Source organism: Amblyraja radiata, chromosome 13, assembly GCF_010909765.2.
Source record: "Amblyraja radiata isolate CabotCenter1 chromosome 13, sAmbRad1.1.pri, whole genome shotgun sequence".
Lineage (NCBI taxonomy): Eukaryota > Metazoa > Chordata > Chondrichthyes > Rajiformes > Rajidae > Amblyraja > Amblyraja radiata.
In genome coordinates, this window is record NC_045968.1 from 27,155,607 (window position 1) to 27,175,798 (window position 20,192).

Below are 20,192 nucleotides of genomic sequence, written 5' to 3' on the forward strand. Positions count from 1 at the left end.
GGGAACATGCTGAAATGTAGCTAGTCATTTAGAAAGATGTAATGTAATCAAACCACTAATCAAAACGTTTATGGAAAAGAAAGCATGTCTGATACTCCAAGGATGTTACACAAACATCAGATCAATAGAAATTAACTTTCCGATGTCATATATGGATTTCTAGAAGTACAAGCACAAGCACTATGTTACCGTAACTATTTCCCAATGATAGTTTAGAACATTCTGCTCAATCTGAACATAGAGGTATTAATTTTAATTCTTTAATGTTATCCATGCAGTTGGCAGGAGTTCAATGGCCAGTCTTCAGAGAGAGAATTGTATGCTGCAGGAGGAACTGTCTCGTATGGAAGACTTATTAGCGCAGAGCCATGCTGAGCGCGATGAGCTGGCCATCAAGTTTCGTGCGGTCAACGAGCGGGTAAGCTGGGGCAAAGATATGTACTGGAAGTGAAGCCTCTGAACTGATTCACTATTGTTGATTTGTAAGAATAATTTAGAGCCAGCATTCAATAAATGAGAGCAGAAATGTTTGCTCTGCTACCTTCCAGTCACAGCTGCACATAGGAATTTGATAATTTGTCAAATGAAAGTCTGCCCTTTCCCTACCTTACCTGTTGAGATGTAGAATCATACACCATGGAAACAGATTTTGCAGAGACAGCCATTTTTCCAGTGCCTCTAGATACCTCCTGCAGGTAGACCAGGTCTAGGAAGCACCTTGATGTGCAGTGACCATTGCTGTCCAGTGGAACACGAGTTTTATGCTAGGTCTGAGGTCTTGATCTTCAAATACCTTTTTCCTAATCCTCAATGCAAGGGACGGTGTATTTCATCATTGATACTTGCCTTTATCAAAAAGTGGCTCCCAAGATACGGGAAAACATTTTCCAGGGTTCTGCTGTGAACATTTCGTGACTTGTAAAATACTGTATCTGACATGATACATACTGCAGTAGATGTGAAAGGATCATGTACCTACTGTTAGAATTAAAGTTATTTTGTGCGCTCATTGTGATACTTTAATAAGCACCATCTGTTACTTATGCCTCAGCACACCCTGGTTGAATTATTCTGACAATCTACTTATTGTATTCCTTGTTTCAACAGTATCACTGACCAAAGCTAAATCCATCTTCTACTTCCTACCAAGATCGGTTTCCATTCTTTAACAACTTTACCTGATGTTAATCAAAGACCAAACCAAGAGCTCGAGCCATATTGATAAATCCAACATTGGCCTCTCTTCTGCAGCCAAGCCCATCGTGTGCCCCCCAATCTCCTTGTCTAATCCATTGTTTAATCATTTGATCATTCTATCTTCACGTTTACATTAAATCTGTCCCTCATTACCTCAATGCCTCGGTTTTTCTCTTTCCTCTTAAAACCTCTGAGCATAAATTACAGTGCAATGTCTACTTTCCTCCTCTGTAGGTACATTGATTTGTTAGATAACATTTCAGGTGTTTAAAAAAAAACTATCCAAGATGTGACCATTAACTTAGATGCCGTGTAAATTCAATGTAGTTCTCAGACTTTGCCAGCAGGTAGCAGTATTGATTCAAGCAGCCTTACTCTCTCAGTATTCACTTTCGCCTGATGCATCTAAATGGGTTTAAAAACACAAAAGTACAAACTCCTCATGAGGCTAATCCTTATAATTTCTGAAAGATGTCACCTGAAGCCTCATGTTGAGTGGTAACTGTTCACACAGTGACATGTTTTCATTTCTATCACATCTTTAACATAAACACTATAGTCCACATTTCGGGTCACTGAGTCCATGCAAGTTTACGTTACAATCCTCTTTCCCAGTAATTTTCTTTGTAAATTATTTTACCCACTTCCCACTCAACTCCCCCCAGATTCCACCCCTACGCTGGGGATAGGTTTACAGTTGCCAACTAACCTGCCAATCCACATGTTTTGGGTTGTGGGAGGAAACCGGAGCACCCCGAGGAAACAGTCACAGTGAGAACATGCAGATTTGGGACAGTGTCAGGATTGACCCAGGTCACAGGAGCTGTAAGGTGGTGGCTCTACTGAGTGCTTAAGGTGTTTCATGGTTGGGTGTTGAATCTAATATACAAGTGTTTAATCATTTGATCATTCTATCTTCACGTTTACATTAAATCTGTCCCTCATTACCTCAATGCCTCGGTTTTTCTCTTTCCTCTTAAAACCTCTGAGCATAAATTACAGTGCAATGTCTACTTTCCTCCTCTGTAGGTACATTGATTTGTTAGATAACATTTAAGGTGTTTAAAAAAAAACTATCCAAGATGTGTCCATTAACTTAGATGCCGTGTAAATTCAATGTAGTTGAGAGTTCAAGAAAAGAAAAGCTTTTAAATAATGTTTAAAACATTAGTATTAGTATTAGATTATCATTGACACATGTACCAAGATACAGCGAAAAGCTTTGGTTTGCGTGCTTTCCGGTTATATCATATCATATATGAATACATCAGTAGTGCAAAGTAGAAAGGTAACAAAGAGCTGAATATAGTAATACAGATACAGAGAAATTTTTTTTTTTTAAGTGCGAGGGCCGCAACGAGGTTGTGCTGTTTTGGTCCCTTTATTTAAGAAAGGATGTCTAGAAGAGATTCACAAGATTGACTCTTTGAATGAGTAATTTGTGCTATCATGAACAACAAAAAGACCTGTGGTCATAGTCTCACAGAATGATGTTATTGAAACATGTAAGATGCTTGGGGGCATGACAGATGTTGTGATGTACACTTGTAGGGAAGTGGAAACATGGGGACACAGTTACAAGAGATCAGTCATTTAAAACGGAGGTACATAAAAATATCTTCTCCCAGAGGGTGGTGAATTTCTAAAGTTATCCCTGAAGGGCTCTGGAGGTAAGTTCATTGAAGGAATGTAAAGAGGTGGTATTTATATTTTTGTGGTAGATTAGAGAATTGTTGGCTAAGGGGAAATGGCACAGAAGAAGCGTTGAGGCCTGTGAGAACGTGGCATAATTATATTGAATGTCAGCGCAGGCTCGAGGGACAGGTGACCTACTCCAGCTATTTCTTTGTGCTATTCTGGTTTCTTGTGTGCTGTGGTGCATCCTGTAGAAGGTAAATAACTGCAGTGTGATTACAACAGTAGTAGAGTCCACAAAGCATCAATGTGGTAGACAAGGGTTGCTTTATCCTGGAATGTGTTTCACTATCTTGAGTTTGACTGGGATGCCACACAAGAGTATTGCACCACAATCCTGACCTGGTGGTGGGTGGAGGCAAGTCTTTGGAGAGAGCAGGAGGTAAGTCCTGTGCTGCAGATTCTATCTTGGCCATGTAGTTGAGAATTAACAAGGCTGATTACCCTGTGGCGTCAACGATGACATTGGGTTCGACAGTGACCACACCGACACTCGCAGTTGGGTAAACTCATAAGATGAATTTTATTTACAGTGGCAAATAAAGTCCAGGAGCACATGGGGGCATTGTCCCGCACCTTCAGGACATTGGCAATCTCAGGGTTGTTCCAGCAACTTGGTCCTGGTTTTCAAAGGAGGAGGCATGGTGATAGGCTTCACCCTGCAGTTCACCTTTGCCTCAAGAGGAGGCGCTGGCGATCTTAGGTTTATCCTGATGTCTTAGCTTTGGGTTTGTAGAGGCAGACTGGCAGTCTTGGAATATCCTGGCAGCTCAGTCTTTGTTTCACTGTGCGTGTGCAGTTCCTTTTTGACTGTGGGCATGAAGAGTCACTGGTGTTGCAGGCTTGTCCTGGCCACTCAGTCTTAGCCTCAGTAGAGGTGCTGACTGTCAAAGGCTTCTTCCCAATGCCCCAGTTTTGACCACACAGAGGAGCTGGTGGTCTCGGGTTTGTTCCTGTGACTCAGCCTTCCTCGAACCTGCAAAAAGGGAACACAGCTAGCAGGAAGGTGTCTCTCTCTCTCTCTCTCTCACCCAGCAGTTACCAATGATGATGGGGTTCGGCCTCTCCTGGTCACTCAGCCAGTGATAGAGATTAGAGCAACATGCAAATATAGTTTGCATCATTGTAGCATTACTATTCCGGTGAAAAATTCTGGTGTCTGTAATGAGCTTGGTTGGAAGATTGTGACTACACTCCAGTTTATGGGAGAACCTTTCAGTAGTCTTTTTTTTATCATCTCTATGACAGGATGTTAAGGGTGGTCCTTGATGAGTACTCATGAGGCACAAATCCTTCCATTTTGTTCCTGCGGCTTGCATCTTTGTCAGGAACTGCTGCATGCAAGTACATACTGCTTTATTGTGTAAGGTAGTTTTCCACTTTGCTTGGAAGTTTGTCTACCTCTGGAGCACATCTATGCTAGAATCATGACCTTCTGTGCTTTGCTTCATTCAGCCATTTGACTGATGTCACATTGGGTGAATCGGTAGAGCTGCTGCCTCCATAAATCCAATAATCCATGTTCAATCATGCCCTCCGATGCCATATTTGTGGATTTTACACGTTCTCCCTGTGACTAAGTGGCATTTGACAAGGCAAGACAAGACAAGAGGCATTTATTGTCACATGTACCAATTGGTACAGTGAAATTTGTGGTCACCATACAGCCATACGAATAAAAAAGAGCACAGAACACGATAGTGTTTAACATAGACATCCCCACACAGCGGAATCAAAATTTCACACTCTGAGGGAAGGCACCAAAGTTCAGTCATCCTCCACTGTTGTTCACCCATGGTCGGGGGGCTCCCGAACCCTTCGCTGTCGCCGCTATGGGCGGCCCGATGTTCAGGCCCACTCGTCGGATGATGGAACTCCAACATCGGAACAGGAGAACATTCTCAGCGGCTTGGACTTCCGAATCGGCCACTTCCTACCGGAGACCACGGCTCCCGAAGTCCATTGGCCGAGCTGGGCGGAGATTGACGCTGGCGGCCTCGGCCAAGGGATCCCAGGACTCCACAATGTTGAAGTCAGCGCCGCCTGCGCTGGAAGCTCTGCAAACCGCAAGCTCTGTTGAAGCAGCAGGCCCAACACTCCGGAGCTTTAAATGACGATCCAGGTAAGGCATCGCCCGCTCTGCGGTAAATCCAGTGCTGCACCGCTGCTGAAGCTTTGGTCCGGTCCCCGGCAGGAAAGGCTGCGCCAATCCAGTTGGTAGGACGTGGGGGGGGGGGGGGGGTGAAGATGCGACTCGGAGAATAGTCACATCCTCGCCAGGAAGTGACTGAGATACAGTTTCCCCATTACCCTACTCCCCTCCCCCATATAGAAATACTAAAAAAATCCTCCAAAACGCACTTTTAAACAAACTAAAAATTAAAAAAAGATAGAAAAGCAGACAGACTGTAGGCAGAGGCTGCCATCATGTGGCACCCCTAGTGGCTGCTGGGTGATCCGTTTTCCTTCCACATCCCAAAGACGTGTTGGTTGGTTAATTGGCTATGGTAAATTGCCCCTAATGTGAATGGAAAAACAAGTGGGTGGGGGAAATAACAGGAATGCGGGAGAATTAAAAAATGGGATTAATGTAGGATTAGTATAAATGGATGGTTGATGGTCAGTGTGGACATGAAAGTCTGACGGATCTGTTTCTGTGCTGTATGTCTCTATGAATATATGACTCTATGAACGGAATTGATTGAAGACTGATAGTGTGAACTCAGGAAAGTTGAGATGGATAGTCCACTCAAAATTTGTGGTTGCTAATGGTTATGAGTGATAGTCATGTCTATTTGAATGGGTGAGGATGTCCCTCCATTTCAATGGTAGGGCTGCTGAAATGGGGCTAGGATGCAAGCTGTCATGTAATTGAGAGGTTATTAAAAATAAAACTCCGAGGTAGTGACTACTCTGTTGCAGACTGACGTAGCAGCTCAGAGGGAGGAGGGGTTCATAGGCAATGTGGCAAATTTTGGTGATACTGTTATGTTTGCAAAGAAGAGGGTCCTGCTACTGCCACAGTAAAGGAAGGTGTGAAAAGATAGAGCAAGGATATCTCCTGGAAGGGCTGCTGGGGTCTCTGGATAGCGAGGAAGAAAGTATAGGGACAGGTATTACATGTCTTCCAGTTGCAAGGGAAAGTACCTGGGGAGGGGGGTAGTTTGGGTGGGTAGGAATGAGTGAACCAAGGGGTTGTGGAGGGTTCTTCCAGCAGAGGTCGAGGTTCACGTGCTTCTCGTCTAACCTCATCTACTGCATACAGCATTACTGATGTAGCCTCCTGTACATTGGCGAAACCAAGATTACCTAGACTAGGTAATCATCTTTCCACACACGTGCTCAGTCCGCCAAGGCTTACTGGATCACCTGGTTACTAACCCTTCCCATTCTCATTCTGACCATTCTATCCTGGACCTCCTCCATTGCCAGAGTGAGGCCGCATGCAAAAATGGAGAAACAGACCTCATATTCCGCTTGGGTAGCTTATAGCCCAATGGTAGGGATATTGAATCCCCAAATTTTAGGTAACCTCAAAAACCTCTCCCCTCCCCTTTCTACCCAACACCCCACTTGCTCCCCCTTCTACCCTGTGTCCCACCTAGACTCCCATCTATTTTTCTCTCTCCCTCCACCTCTTCCTCCCCCATCATTCTTTCCTCTGGCCTCACAATTCACAACTCTTCAATCTTTTTGGCCCAGATCTTTTGCTTTTTCATCTCGGGCTGTTGTCTAACCATTTGCCTATTAAAAAGAAAATCCCTTATCTGTGTTCACCGAATATTACCATGCTTTGTCTTGGCCCTCTCTTCCAGGTATTTCTCAAATCCCCCCCCCCCCCCCCACAATCAGTCTGACGAAGGGTCTTGATACAAAACATCACCACCTATCCATGTTCTCCATGGATGCTGCCTGACCCATTGAGTTACTCCAGCACTTTTTTTTTTCTTTTCGTAAACCAGTATCTGCAGTTCCTTGTTTCTCCACGGGTACTTAAAAGGTTGGTAACTTTGTGCAGTGCTCGTGGAGTGTAGCCTCTGTTTCCAAGGGAAGTAGGGGTGAGATATGAAGGCGCACTGGCCACAAGTCTGCCAATCGATCTAGGGTCGGAGGGGATGACATAGGAATTGAGGAAGCTGGAATTGTTATACTTGTATGAGAAAAGGGAGGACGAGTGAATGCGTACAATGCCATTTAAGAGCAGGAATGGGAAGATTTTTTAGATCAAATTATCACATATCAAAACGTATTAGTAAATTAAAGCTAATACCGCGGTTTGTTAACCGCACATTGTGTTTGACAAATCTAATTAAATCTTTGACAAAGTAGCTGAGGGTTGTGTCATTAATATAGTGTCTATGTATTTTAAAAAGGTACTTTAAAATGTATCTCATTAGTAAAACTAAAGCCTGTACGATTTGAATATCAATGAATGACTGGGTACAAAACTGGTTTAGGCACATAAATTTGAAAATAATGGTGAATGATAATATTTTGGAATGGAGGGATATATACGTCGGTGTCTCTCAGAAGGTGCTTTATACCACACTTCATGGTCTTAAATATACAAGGTTTAATTGCAAAGTTTGCAAATGATATGAAGCTTGGAAATTTACTAAGCAATGAGGCAGATGTTTCCCTTAAGGAAGCAGCATTGACGTGATGGCCAAATGATCTCCCTCTGTGCTGTGTGCTCCTTTAATTTTATGATTTTTAATGTTGCTGAAGAAAACTATGACTCACCCAAAGATGACGGCTCAGATGAGGTAACAGAAATATATGGCTACTCTTTAAAAAAAGTCCTCATGCATAGAGTTTGTACAAGCCAGCTGAATTGAAGGTCTTGTAGCAAGCTTGTTCTGATAATGTGATGCAAAGTTTGTTTTCTTAATCTCCCTGGTAACAGGCTTGAGAAACAGTCCAACATACAATTTAGCAAATAGGTCTCTATTTGTCTCACAGTTTGCTTGAGTTAAGATTAGCCAATTTTCCAAATCCTTGATATCTTGGCATCTCTAATCCAGGAAGTAAAGAATAAACTGCACATGGTTGGGCTATCCCAGCAGAGGTGTAATTTAGAAATCTGTAGAGGTGAGAGATCACCCACTCTGGTGACTTGAGCAAATGATCTAGGCTGACCCTCTCCAGAGCAGCACTGAGGGAGTACTGTACATAGGAACATTAGAAAAGTAGGAGGCCATGCACATCTTCTGACCAATCTGCATTTAAATTATATCCAACTGTATAGTTGCAGTAATTGTGCAGAACAGGGATCTACTTGTTGAACCCAGTTAAGAAGATCCAAGTCCAAGTGAGTTTATTGTCATGTGTCCCTGTATAGGACAATGAAATTCTTGCTTTGCTTAAGCACACAGAAAATAGTAGGCATTTACTACAAAACAGATAAATGTGTCCATATACCATGATATAAATATATACACACATGAATAAATAAACTGATAGTGCAAATAACAGAAAGTGGTTGGTAATAATCAGAGTTTTGTCCGAGCCAGGTTTAATAGCCTGATGGCTGAGGGGAAGTAACTATTCCTGAACCTGGTTGTTGCAGTCTTCAGGCTCCTGTACCTGCTACCTGAAGGTAGCAGGGAGATGAGTGTGTGGCCAGGATGGTGTGGGTCTTTGATGATACTGCCAGCCTTTTTGAGGCAGCGACTGCGATAAATCCCCTCGATGGAAGGAAGGTCAGAGCCGATGATGGACTGGGCAGTGTTCACTACTTTTTGTAGTCTTTTCCTCTCCAGGGCGCTCAAATTGCCGAACCAAGCCACGATGCAACCGGTCAGCATGCTCTCGACTGTGCACCTGTAGAAGTTAGAGAGAGTCTTCCTTGACAATCCGACTCTCCGTAAACTTCTCAGAAAGTAGAGGCGCTGATGTGCTTTTTTGATGATTGCATTAGTGTTCTCGGACCAGGAAAGATCTTCAGAGATGTGCACGCCCAGGAATTTGAAGCTCTTGACCCTTTCAACCATCGACCCGTTGATATAAATGGGGCTGTGGGTCCCCCTCCTACTCCTTCCAAAGTCCACAATCACAATAAGGATAATAATAATAAAAATAATATATTTTATTGTCATTGCACATAAGTGCAACGAGATTTGGGTATGCAGCTTCCATCTGACATCATAACTTAAATAACTACTACAATTTAGGTTTAGATAACCCGAGAACATGGTTTGTACAAAGAACATTACAACAGTAAAATAGTCAAAACAGACCAAAGTGCAGGTGTGTCTGTGCGAGGTGACCATCCGAGGGAGACAGTCCGTAGGGGTGGGGGCACTCAGCTGGGCCGGTTCAGAGCAGCTATAGCTCTGGGAAAGAAGCTGTTCCTGAGTCTGGAGGTGCAGGCGTAGAAGGCCTTGTAACGTCTGCCGGAAGGAAGTAGCTCGAACAGTCCATTACAAGGGCGTGAGGAGTCTTTGTGAATGCTGACGGCCTTCCTGAGGCACCGTGTGTGGTAGTGTCCCAATGATCTTCTGCGCTCTGTGGACGACGCGCTGAAGAGCTCTCCTCTCCGCCTAGATGAAACACACTATTCAATAATGTTTCTAGTTTCAATATATTGTTGAGTTTCCCAAGCCTTGGGGAAATATGACAAGTAATATGCAAAAGGGGCTGGATCCCTCGGTCAGTACGGTGTTCGGGGTAAGCCATACTTCCTCCTGGTCATAACTCCACCCTTTGCTCTGAAATTCCAATAGTAAATATCAGAGCTTACGTTTGAAATATAATTGGCTGAAAATTGCTAGAGAAAGTCTTTTAAAGTAAATCTGCTGTTAAAAACTGAAATGTAGTCAGAAAAACTGTGGAATTAGTTGATATGTTTGAGAGATAGGTTAACAGTAATAATGCACTGTAAAGACCACAAGAACTACAGAGCAAAATGCAAAACACTGGAGTTTACTCAGTGGTTCAGGCAGCATGTATGGAGGGCATGGACGGGTGATATGTTTCTGGTCTACACCCTTCTTCAGATGATAATGTACAGGTGGTTGATTTGAGTCTTCCGCCCTCTTGTCAGATATAGAAATAAGAGATTTTGATATCAATGTGTAATTCTTATACCATCAACAGAAATAATTACTTCTTAGATGTGCAAGAAATTCAAGCTAATTTGGTTTAGTGCGGGTGAGAGTTGTGGACGGAGTTGGGAAGATTCTGTGTGCTGGGAGTGTGTGTTGTCAAGTCAAGTCAAGTTTATTCGTCACATACACATACGAGATGTGCAGTGAAATGAAAAGTGGCAATGCTCGCGGACTTTGTGCAAAAATGACAAACAAACAAACAACCAAACAAACTACAAGCAGAATGGAACAGAATCACAAATTATTTTACATATTAAATATAATTATTGCCAAGTTATTGCCAAGTGCAGAAAAGCCAAACAATTGATTGCTCCAACTCTAGCATTTTGGAATGCAGGTTGTTGTAATTTGGATTTCATTCAATATTTCTGATGGCCACAGAAGATTTGAATATGCTATCTGCATCCATTCGATGTTCCATTATGAGTCCTGATAGCAAACCTCCAAAACCCGGAAAAGCTACCAACATAACTCCTGAAGAGATTCCATGTATTGGATTCAGCAGAAATCTTTTCAGCAGCTGAGAACCATATAACATATAACCATATAACAATTACCGCACGGAAACAGGCCATCTCGGCCCTTCTAGACCATGCCGAACACTTACTCTCACCTAGTCCTATCTACCTGCACTCAGACCATAACCCTCCATTCCTTTCCCGTCCATATACCTATCCAATTTATTTTTAAATGATAAAATCGAACCTGCCTCCACCACTTCCACTGGAAGCTCATTCCACACAGCTACCACTCTCTGAGTAAAGAAGTTCCCCCTCATGTTACCCCTAAACTTTTGTCCCTTAATTCTCAAATCATGTCCTATTGTTTGAATCTTCTCAATGGAAAAAGCTTATCCACGTCAACTCTGTCTATCCCTCTCATAATTTTAAAGACCTCTATCAAGTCCCCCCTTAACCTTCTGCGCTCCAAAGAATAAAGACCTATCTTGGTCAGGCTGTCTCTGTAACTTAGGTGCTGAAACCCAGGCAACATTCTAGTAAATCTCCTCTGTACTCTCTCAATTTTGTTGACATTTTTCCTATAATTTGGCGACCAAAATTGTACACCATACTCCAGAATTGGTCTCACCAATGCCTTGTACAATTTTAACATTACATCCCAACTTCTATACTCAATGCTCTGATTTATAAAGGCCAGCACACCAAAAGCTTTTGTTACCACCCTATCTACATGAGATTCCACCTTCAGAGAACTATGCACAGTTATTCCTAGATCCCTCTGTTCAACTGCATTCCTCAATTTGTTACCATTTACCATGTACGTCCTATTTTGATTTGTCCTGCCAAGATGTAGCACCTCACACATCAGCATTAAACTCCTTCTGCCATCTTTCAGCCCACTCTTCCAAATGGCCTAAATCTCTCTGTAGACTTTGAAAACCTACTTCATTATCCACAACACCACCTATCTGATTATCATCTGCATACTTACTAATCCAATTTACCACACCATCATCCAGATCATTGATGTCTATGACAAACAACTGTGGACCCAACACAGATATCTGAGGCACCCCACTAGTCACCGGCCTCCAACCTGACAAACAGTTATCCACCATTTCTCTCTGGTATCTCCCATTCAGCCACTGTTGAATCCATCTTGCTACACCACTATTAATACCCAACAATTGAACCTTCCATGTGGAACCTTGTCAAAGGCCTTACTGAAGTCCATATAGACAACATCCACCGCTTTACCTTCATCAATTTCCCTAGTAACCTCTTCAAAAAATTCAAGAAGATTAGTCAAACATGACCTTCCAGGCACAAATCCATGTTGACTGTTCCTAATCAGACCCTGTTTATCCAGATGATTATATATGTTATCTCTAAGTATCCTTTCCATTAATTTGCCAACCACTGACGTCAAACTAACAGGTCTATAATTGCTAGGTTTACTCTTAGAACCCTTTTTAAACAATGGAACAACATGTGCGGTACGCCAATCCTCCGGCACCATTCCCGTTTCTAATGACATTTGAAATATTTCTGTCAAAGCCCCTGCTATTTCTACACTGACTTCCCTCAATGTCCTAGGGAATATCCTGTGAGGACCTGGAGACTTATCCATTTTTATATTTTTCAAAAGTGTCGGTACTTCCTCTTCTTTGAACCCATTCTCAGCCTGAGTTAATATAATGCATCCTCTGTTTTGAAAGTTTGCGCAAAGTCAATCGGTCTGACCTGAAACAGCACATATCCATGTTCTCCAGAGATGCTACCAGACCCACTGAATTACTCCAGCATTGTGTCTTTTGTGCTTTGTAACCCAGCATCTGCAGTTCCTTGTTTCTGCAAAGCCTTTCTGTTTACTCCTGTTCACTTTTTCAAACATTTGCTCATGTTTAGCCTCTCATAAAATGCATTCTTTGATTTGTGTGACTCATAGTAACCCAAGAAAACCCAAACTTGTCTCAACATAAGTCTCGTCTGAAGATGGGTCTCACCCCGAAACGTCACACATTCCTTCTCTCCAGAGATGCTGCCTGACCCGCTGAGTTACTCAAGCATTTTGTGTCTACCATGTCTCTTTCTACCGTGCTAATCAAAAGGTGCCCATCTCTCTCACTGCGTGAACCCAACTCACTTCTTCCAGCAATCTTCCAGCAGTGTCCTCCTTTGTGCCCCACCCCTCCCCAAACTGTAATCCTAGCTCTCAGGCATTGTAGCACAGCCACGGACTACAACCTGTGTTGGCTCTTGACCGGCCGATTCCGGATGTTCCAAGTGGTCCATTTCTCTTCATCTCTGCAGGAAACTGCTCAGCTGCCACACTGACCACGATGTCCTTGAGGCTGGCTGCCTGTGTTGTTCTAGGGAGGCCCCAGTGTAACATCAGGCAATTTTCAATAGACAATGGGCGTAGGAGTAGGCCATTCGGCCCTTTGAGCCAGCACCGCCATTCAATGTGATCATGGCTGATCATCCCCAATCAGAACCCATTCCTGCCTTCTCCCCATATCCTCTGACTCCACTATCTTTAAGAGCCCTATCTAGCTCTCTCTTGAAAATATCCAGAGAACTGGCCTCCACCGCCCTCTGAGGCAGAGAATTCCACAGACTCACAACTCTCTGTGTGAAAAAGGCAGTGATGTGATGGTGTAGATGATGGCATCTTCTACTTAGTTTAGTTTAGTTTAGTTTAGAGATCCAGCACAGAAACAGGCCCTTCGGCCCACTGGGTCTGCGCCGAACAGTTATTCCCTGCACTACACCCACTACATTTACATTTGTGTGTACATTACCAAGCCAATTAACCTACATATCTGTACGTCTTTGGAGTGTGGGAGGAAACCGAAGTTCTCGGAGAAAACCTACGCAGGTCACGGGGAGAACGTGCAAACTCCGTATAGACAGCACCCGTAGTCGGGATCGAACCCGGGCCTCCAGTGTTGCATTCGCTGTAGGGCAGCAACTTTATCGCTGTGCCACCGTGCTGGCCTATTTGCAATCACCTTGCTCCTTGACTGGCCACACCTCTTCTAATCTCTGCCAGACCCAAAACTTCAACTGTACATTTCCCTCCACAGATGCTGCCTGATTGGCTGAACTCCCCCAGTGCTGGTGGTAAGACATTGTTGAAACCTTTGTACATCAGGTGGATGTGCCTTCATTTGTCAGTCACTCACTACACAGGGTGAGTGAGGATAGTTCGCCTTTGGGATCAGCAAGCTTTGGAAACTATTCCAACCCTGGGGTTCCCATCATTTATTGAAGACTGAAAATCAATTTGCTTGGCAAGTCTTTCCTCCCATAAATCTACACTGACTTTCCCTCAACAAAAAATTCATGACTCTCTCAGGATCCTTCTAATACCTTAACCACAACAGATGTAAGAGGCAGCGTTTTGTAAACTCCCTTCGAAAGATTGATGTTACATTAGTTACGACCCATCCTCTTTTCTAATGATTTCCTGAAGTTGGTCCCAAGAGCAGGTCCATTCACTGGTCACTTCTTGACGTAAACTTTAAGGAAGCTTGAAGCAATGTATTAAGACTTCCATTACTCACTTTGTTACACAAACATCCACTCATCGCTTACACCAATGGACACGTTGTCAAGCTGGCACACATTCACCATTCGCACTGACATTCTGTTGACATTGCCACACTAATGCAGGTTTGCTGCCCAAGCACACTGGCAACAATTCTGCTTCACTGTTGATTGCAATAAAGGCATTCATATCTCCCTGTGACTGTACCACTTGGGCCCGTAACAATGATGCAGCTCAGAGTGTATGCCTACTTTGTGCTGTCTCCATGGTCCAGAACCTGGGGAACAGTTGGTCCCGGCCATGGTTCGATGTGCCCGCGTCCGTCACTGGCAAGGGAGTCCTCAGAGTTCACGCACACTGCCTGTTTGAGGGGAAGAGGAGGGGGGTGACACCAGAGTGGAAAGAAGAAAACGTATGGAACTGATTTTGTGTGGCAGTGGCCGTACGGGTGGGGGGGGGGGGGGGGGGGGGGGGGGAGTGGATGGGGGGTGCGGTTGGAAGGAGGGGGCACTGTTGTTTTCACAGATGTGCTGCATAAAAGAAGGGATTGTGTGGCAGTAACTAATGTAGTAAATTACCTGTACTGAATGGGTCCGTTCCCAGCGTGCTTCAGGGCTCAGGGACAAATGAGCCCATTGTACCTCTGTGAAAGCGAGCTGCAGGCTGAGGTGGAATGCCAGACATCCCCCAATTTCCCTGATCAGAAGCCCCCCTGAGCGACCAGCGTTCAAGGTATAGGAGTGGAGAAAAGATCTCTTGCTCCCTTGGAGAGAGAGCACAGGGTCTTTGTGTTTAGTGAGCAGGAGTCAGGTTTCTGCTGTGTAACTCTTTAAGAGCTGGTGGAACATGACGAACGGCACTTGTCAAATATTAATATGGGACATGTTATAATGAAAGCTTTACAAAATTCAGACCCACTCTTTGAATCTGTAAGGAATGCCCCTTATCCCCCACCCCCTTCCCAATGTTTGCCGTACATGTTACAAACTATAATAAGGTTGGCTAGCATAAGCCCATATTTTTGAATGCCAGCTTCAATCATCTCCAGTACTTTTCTTTGTATTCAGTAATTGTCCTATTAAAGGTGGGAGCCATTAGTAATGAGGAAACATAGACTCGGCCATTTCTTTAACCTGATTCAGCAGTAAGCACACCCTGTGGGGCTTCTGCAGAAGGAACCCTCTTTGTTTTTCAATCTTAGCAGGGTAATTCCTGCAGCATCAGCATACCACTTCCAATATCTGAGTGGGATATTCTACCAGAGGCAGTATAAATAATTGCGCTGTTATTTGTGTTGACTGTAGCAAAGAACAACTGATGTAGGACCCCTGCTACTCCTTAAATAAATAGCCTTCATCTCATCAATCAAGATTAAATTTCAACCCTGTGCATTTAACCATTTGCTTTCATTTGTTACTGGATGGATTTGGGCAATTGCATAATTGTGTGTATGTATATAGCATTCCTCAGGTGGAAGAGGAAGTGAAATCAAAACTCCAGTATGATTTTGTAAAGTTTGTGCATAATTCAGTTACTGTCATTGTATATGTGAAGATTAAATGGGGCAATGCAGCCTGTCGTATAATACATATATTTAAACAATGACAGATAGGGAAGAAAACAAGTTTGCAGTTAATCAAGATACACAAGAGACTGCAGATGCTGAAATCTTGAGCAAAAAACAAACTGCTGGAGGAACTCAACAAGTCAGGCAATATCTGTGGAGGAAAATGGACAGACGATGTTTTGAGTCAGGATCCTTCTTCACAATGTGTGGAAAAGAACTGCATATGTTGGTTGATGCCAAGAAATACACAAACTGCTGGAGTAACTCAACAGGTCAGGCAGAATCTCTGGTGAAAAAGGATAGGAGACGTTTTGGGTTGGGACCCTTCTTCAGACCTTCTTCAGCCCTTCTGCAGAATGATGATTTGTCAAGCCAGTCCCCCAAATTGTGATATTTCACGCATCATTTGCTCCACTGCACCCACTTGTTCTCCTAGGATAAAAAGATTCAACTGTATAATTAGCTTGACAATATTTCAAATGGGCCGATTGTACAAACACACTGAAATATAGCAAATACTGGCGGTAAATGGAGCTGCAGGAGCTTGAATTTCTTCATTAAATGCCCTCATCCCATTGTCTTTGGAATCTAGACTAAATGGTCACATCATCTGTCCTGGTGGGTTGTTGAAAAATGCCCCATGTAAGCATTTGCTAACTTCATCAATACTGATCCGCCAGTTTTCGATGTATGTTCTAATAAAGTTAGCAAATACATTTAAATGTAATCCAGTAATTAAGTGTAAAATAACGCGGAATGAGCAAACGGATATAAAGTTAAAGGTTAGGAATAAAGAGGTTCAAGAAACAGATGTGCCTCCGTGGAACAGCTGTACATTATTAGCCAGGAAACTTTGCTTACTTCTCATTTGGGCCTGTCCCACTGTACGAGTTCATTCAAGAGTTCTCCCGAGTTTGCCCTGATTCGAACTCGGGAGATTTACGGTAATGATCGCTCGTAGGTACTTGGGGCTCTCGTGGACATTTTTCAACATGTTGAAATCCCGAGTACCTGTCGTTAGCGTTACGAGCCGCTAAGAGACGTCCCGAGCTCCGACGTACCCGCTACATACATTCTACTTGCTTCCACGAGTTTGATTTTTTTTTAAACTCGGGAGAGCTCTTGAATGAGCTCGTACAGTGGGACAGCCCTTAGTCAAACACTGGACATGTTGCAGTTTGCTGCACATGTATGAGCTGGTTGAGAAATTGGATCAATTACTACCTATTTTTGCCTTAACTGGCTTAATTCGGAGGGGATTGTACCAGACCATATCTAGCTGAAACAATGCTTCTCATGCAGTAACCATGCAAGCATACCTGATATCTTTCAGTGTACATAATAACATTGCCATGCACGCAATTCCCAATTCCACTCCTACCAGCACAAAAAGTACAGCTTACAATCACCATGAAAAGCCATCAGTATAACTCAACGCTCATCACTCTCTGTCATCCACAGTTCTGACTGGGTTGCTTTAGAACACACCACAGGATTCAGGTGCTGTTTCTTCCAAGCTGTTATCAGGCAACTGAACCATCCTACCAACAACTAGAGACCACTCCTGAACTACTATCTTTCTTTTTGGAGACCCTTGGACTATCTTTGATCAGACTTTACTGCACTAAATGTTATTCACGTTATTCCCTTAATCATGCATCTGTACACTGTGGATGGCTCGATTGTAATCATGTATTATCTCTTCATTGACTGGTTAGCGCACAACAAAACCTTTTCTGTACACGTGACAATAAACTAAATTCAACTCAAACTCAACTCCAAAGTTCACAGAGCATGCCTAACCAAACAGAGAGAGTTGTAGAAACACAGAAAATAGGTGCAGGAGTAGGCCATTTGGCCCTTCGAGCCAGTGCCGCCATTCAATATGATCATGGCTAATCATCCAAAATCAGTATCCCATTCCTGCTTTCTCCCCATATCCCTTGATTTCATTAGCCCTAAGAGCTATATCTAACTCTCTCTTGAATACATCTACAACATTGAGCTATAATAATATTTGCTATGGTATGGTATGAGCTATGGTAATCACTGCATGGGTACTTCAGTGTTGAAGCCACTGGAGATGTTATTACAGCTTGGTTGTGCCGATAAGGGCGGGTCGCAACTGAGGAGTAATAGGCAAAGGCATCTCAACTCATGAATAGCCTACTTGCATGGAGCCTTCAAAGGCATCACCATCCACCAGAATCTCTGGAACAATGGGTTTGCAGGCTCCAGTTTTCCAAGGCTGCCTTCAACAGGATGTATGACATTCTGTGGAAGAACCTTTGCAATGATCTTATACCTAGACCACTTTCTTTGCAGGTGTTTTAATGCATGCTTTTGATGAAAACTGCTGCTATAAACTTTATTTTTGGCCATTTCACCTATTCTGTGGGAGCCAAAAGAAGCCACATTTTAGGCCAACAAAAAGTGAGAAATTGAGCTTTGAGATGACACTTTGTATTTATATGAGCATGTTCTTCTTCTTCTTCGGCAGTCCCTCAGGATGCCTCTTGATCTATGTGGGTTCTGAAGTGGCTAATGTGGTTATGGTCACTTCCACAGTTGGGACAGGAAGTGGTCGACACTTGTTAGGTTGTGCGCTCCTTCCACCACTTACAGAAGGCTTCTGTGTGCTTCTTCAATGTTTGCTCACGGGCCAGAGATTCCCAGGAGTTAGTGGGGATGTTACATAATTTTTCAATTAAGTTTTGAACGCATCTTTGAATCTTTTCCTCTGTCCGATCAGAACCAAAGTGCCTGTTTCAGGAATCTGATGTCAGGCATAGAAGCAAAGTGGCATGCCTAACTAATTGACTGAGTAAAAGGGTTTCAGTATTGTTGGTGCTACTTGGATGGGTTTATCATGATTGTGAATTGTCCAATGTCAAGAACAATGGAGGCTTCAGAAATTGATAGACATTGCTTGATCCACCGTGAATATGAATCTCGCTGGTGTCAAGGCACCTATCATCAAAGACCCACTCCACCCTGACCATGCTTTCATCTTTCTGCTACCATCGGGAAGAAGGTACAGTACAGGAGCCTGAGACTGTTGCCTCTAGGTTCAGGAACAGCTTCTTCTTGTCAACCATCAAGCTCTTCGATCTGCCTGCATAGCTCTATCCATATCACTACCTCAGCGACAAACTACTATGAAGTTTGCACTTCTAAAGTTGTGTTACCTACTTTGTTTTGCACCATCAGGGTTTGGTTAACTTAAATTAATTGTTAATATATTTTGTATTTATTTGTGTTGGTGCATTTAATGTGGCTGTAAAGCTGCAGCAAATAATAATTTCATTGTTTCCTGTGCATATAACAATTAAATACTCTTGCCTCTTGGAATTGCTTCCTTTAACCAAAATAGAGATTCTTATTTTTAAGAATACCACAGTAACAATGCAGAAATTGCCACTGTAAAATCTTAGTAGTCGGTAAGATACAGAAATATTGTAAGGTAGTTGCTGACAAATTCAGATTTAAAATGCCAGGGTTTAATTTATTCTTTTTTTGCTTTTCACTGGAGTGGTTTATGGCAGCTAACCCACTGAATGAGGTTATTCTAGTAGATTTAGTTTGCTTTGATCTTCAAGAAGACATTTGCCGAAACATCTTCATTTCAGATTAGTAAAGAAGCTTGGAGAATAAATGGAATTAATCTGGCTGGATATATTTTTGGCTGAAGATCGGTGGACTAATGATTAATGGCAAATGCTTTGCTTGGAACTGATGCAGCGCTGCTTAACGGGGTCCATCCATAAACGTGGGTTTTCCAGAATATTTGTGATCAACATGAAGAGACGTCTTACAACTTGGCTCCACAATATACATTTTGAAAATCTTCTAGTATGGCAGCTCCACATTTGCTGTGGAAACCTTGCTACCCACCATAGTTGTGTTGGTGATTGTCGGAGCACAGCTGACCTTCACTGGAAGCGTACAGATTAAGCAGGTTGCAATGTTGAGTTGTATTCAACACTGATCTGATACCAGCGCTAGAATGTTTGGAGATCAGCTTCTCAATGTCCACAGTAGTGGAAAATCCCGCGTCACCCTTATTTAACAAATTAATTTCTACTCGCTGGTTAGAAGTTGCCTTATTTTTACTGGCTGTTGTCACAATTGTGTGAGTTTTTGCTGCTTCCTATAGTTCATTAAAGCTTCAAAAATTTAAGCCAGAACTTCTGTATGAACCAAATGTTTAAGATGTGCATCCATTCCTCTTGGAATTTAGCATTACCGAGGTAGTGAACAGATAGCATGGAGAGAAATGGAAGCTGCTGAATGGAGAAGGAGAAGGGATAATGAAGACCTATGATCTGAGGAAAGTTGCATGAGATGTGTCCTTCAAGACTACCAACAAATATACCCGCCTATCCCATCCACAACTGTGGCTTCAGAATGGCCAGGATCAGGTTGCTTGTGACTGTTCAGGTCAATGTGTCCATCAACTTTAATGCATTTATTTGCAACCCAGCAGTTTCATATCTATTGATGCAAAATGGAGTGGCATCAGAAAAGATGAACAGGAGGAGGCCATTCGGTGTCTCTTTCTGCCCCAGCATTCAATATGAGCATGACTGATGTTCTCCAGGCCTCAACTC

General features: G+C 43.0%; 1 protein-coding gene across 1 annotated transcript in view; it reads left to right on the top strand.

Moving 5' to 3' along the window:
• crocc2 (ciliary rootlet coiled-coil, rootletin family member 2) overlaps nucleotides 1–20,192 on the top strand; it is a 241,308-nt gene that overhangs the window by 31,819 nt on the left and 189,297 nt on the right. Inside the window, exon 3 of the mRNA XM_033031518.1 lies at nucleotides 279–418. Coding sequence (XP_032887409.1) covers nucleotides 279–418 — 140 coding nt within the window. The remainder of the gene's footprint in view (nucleotides 1–278; nucleotides 419–20,192) is intronic.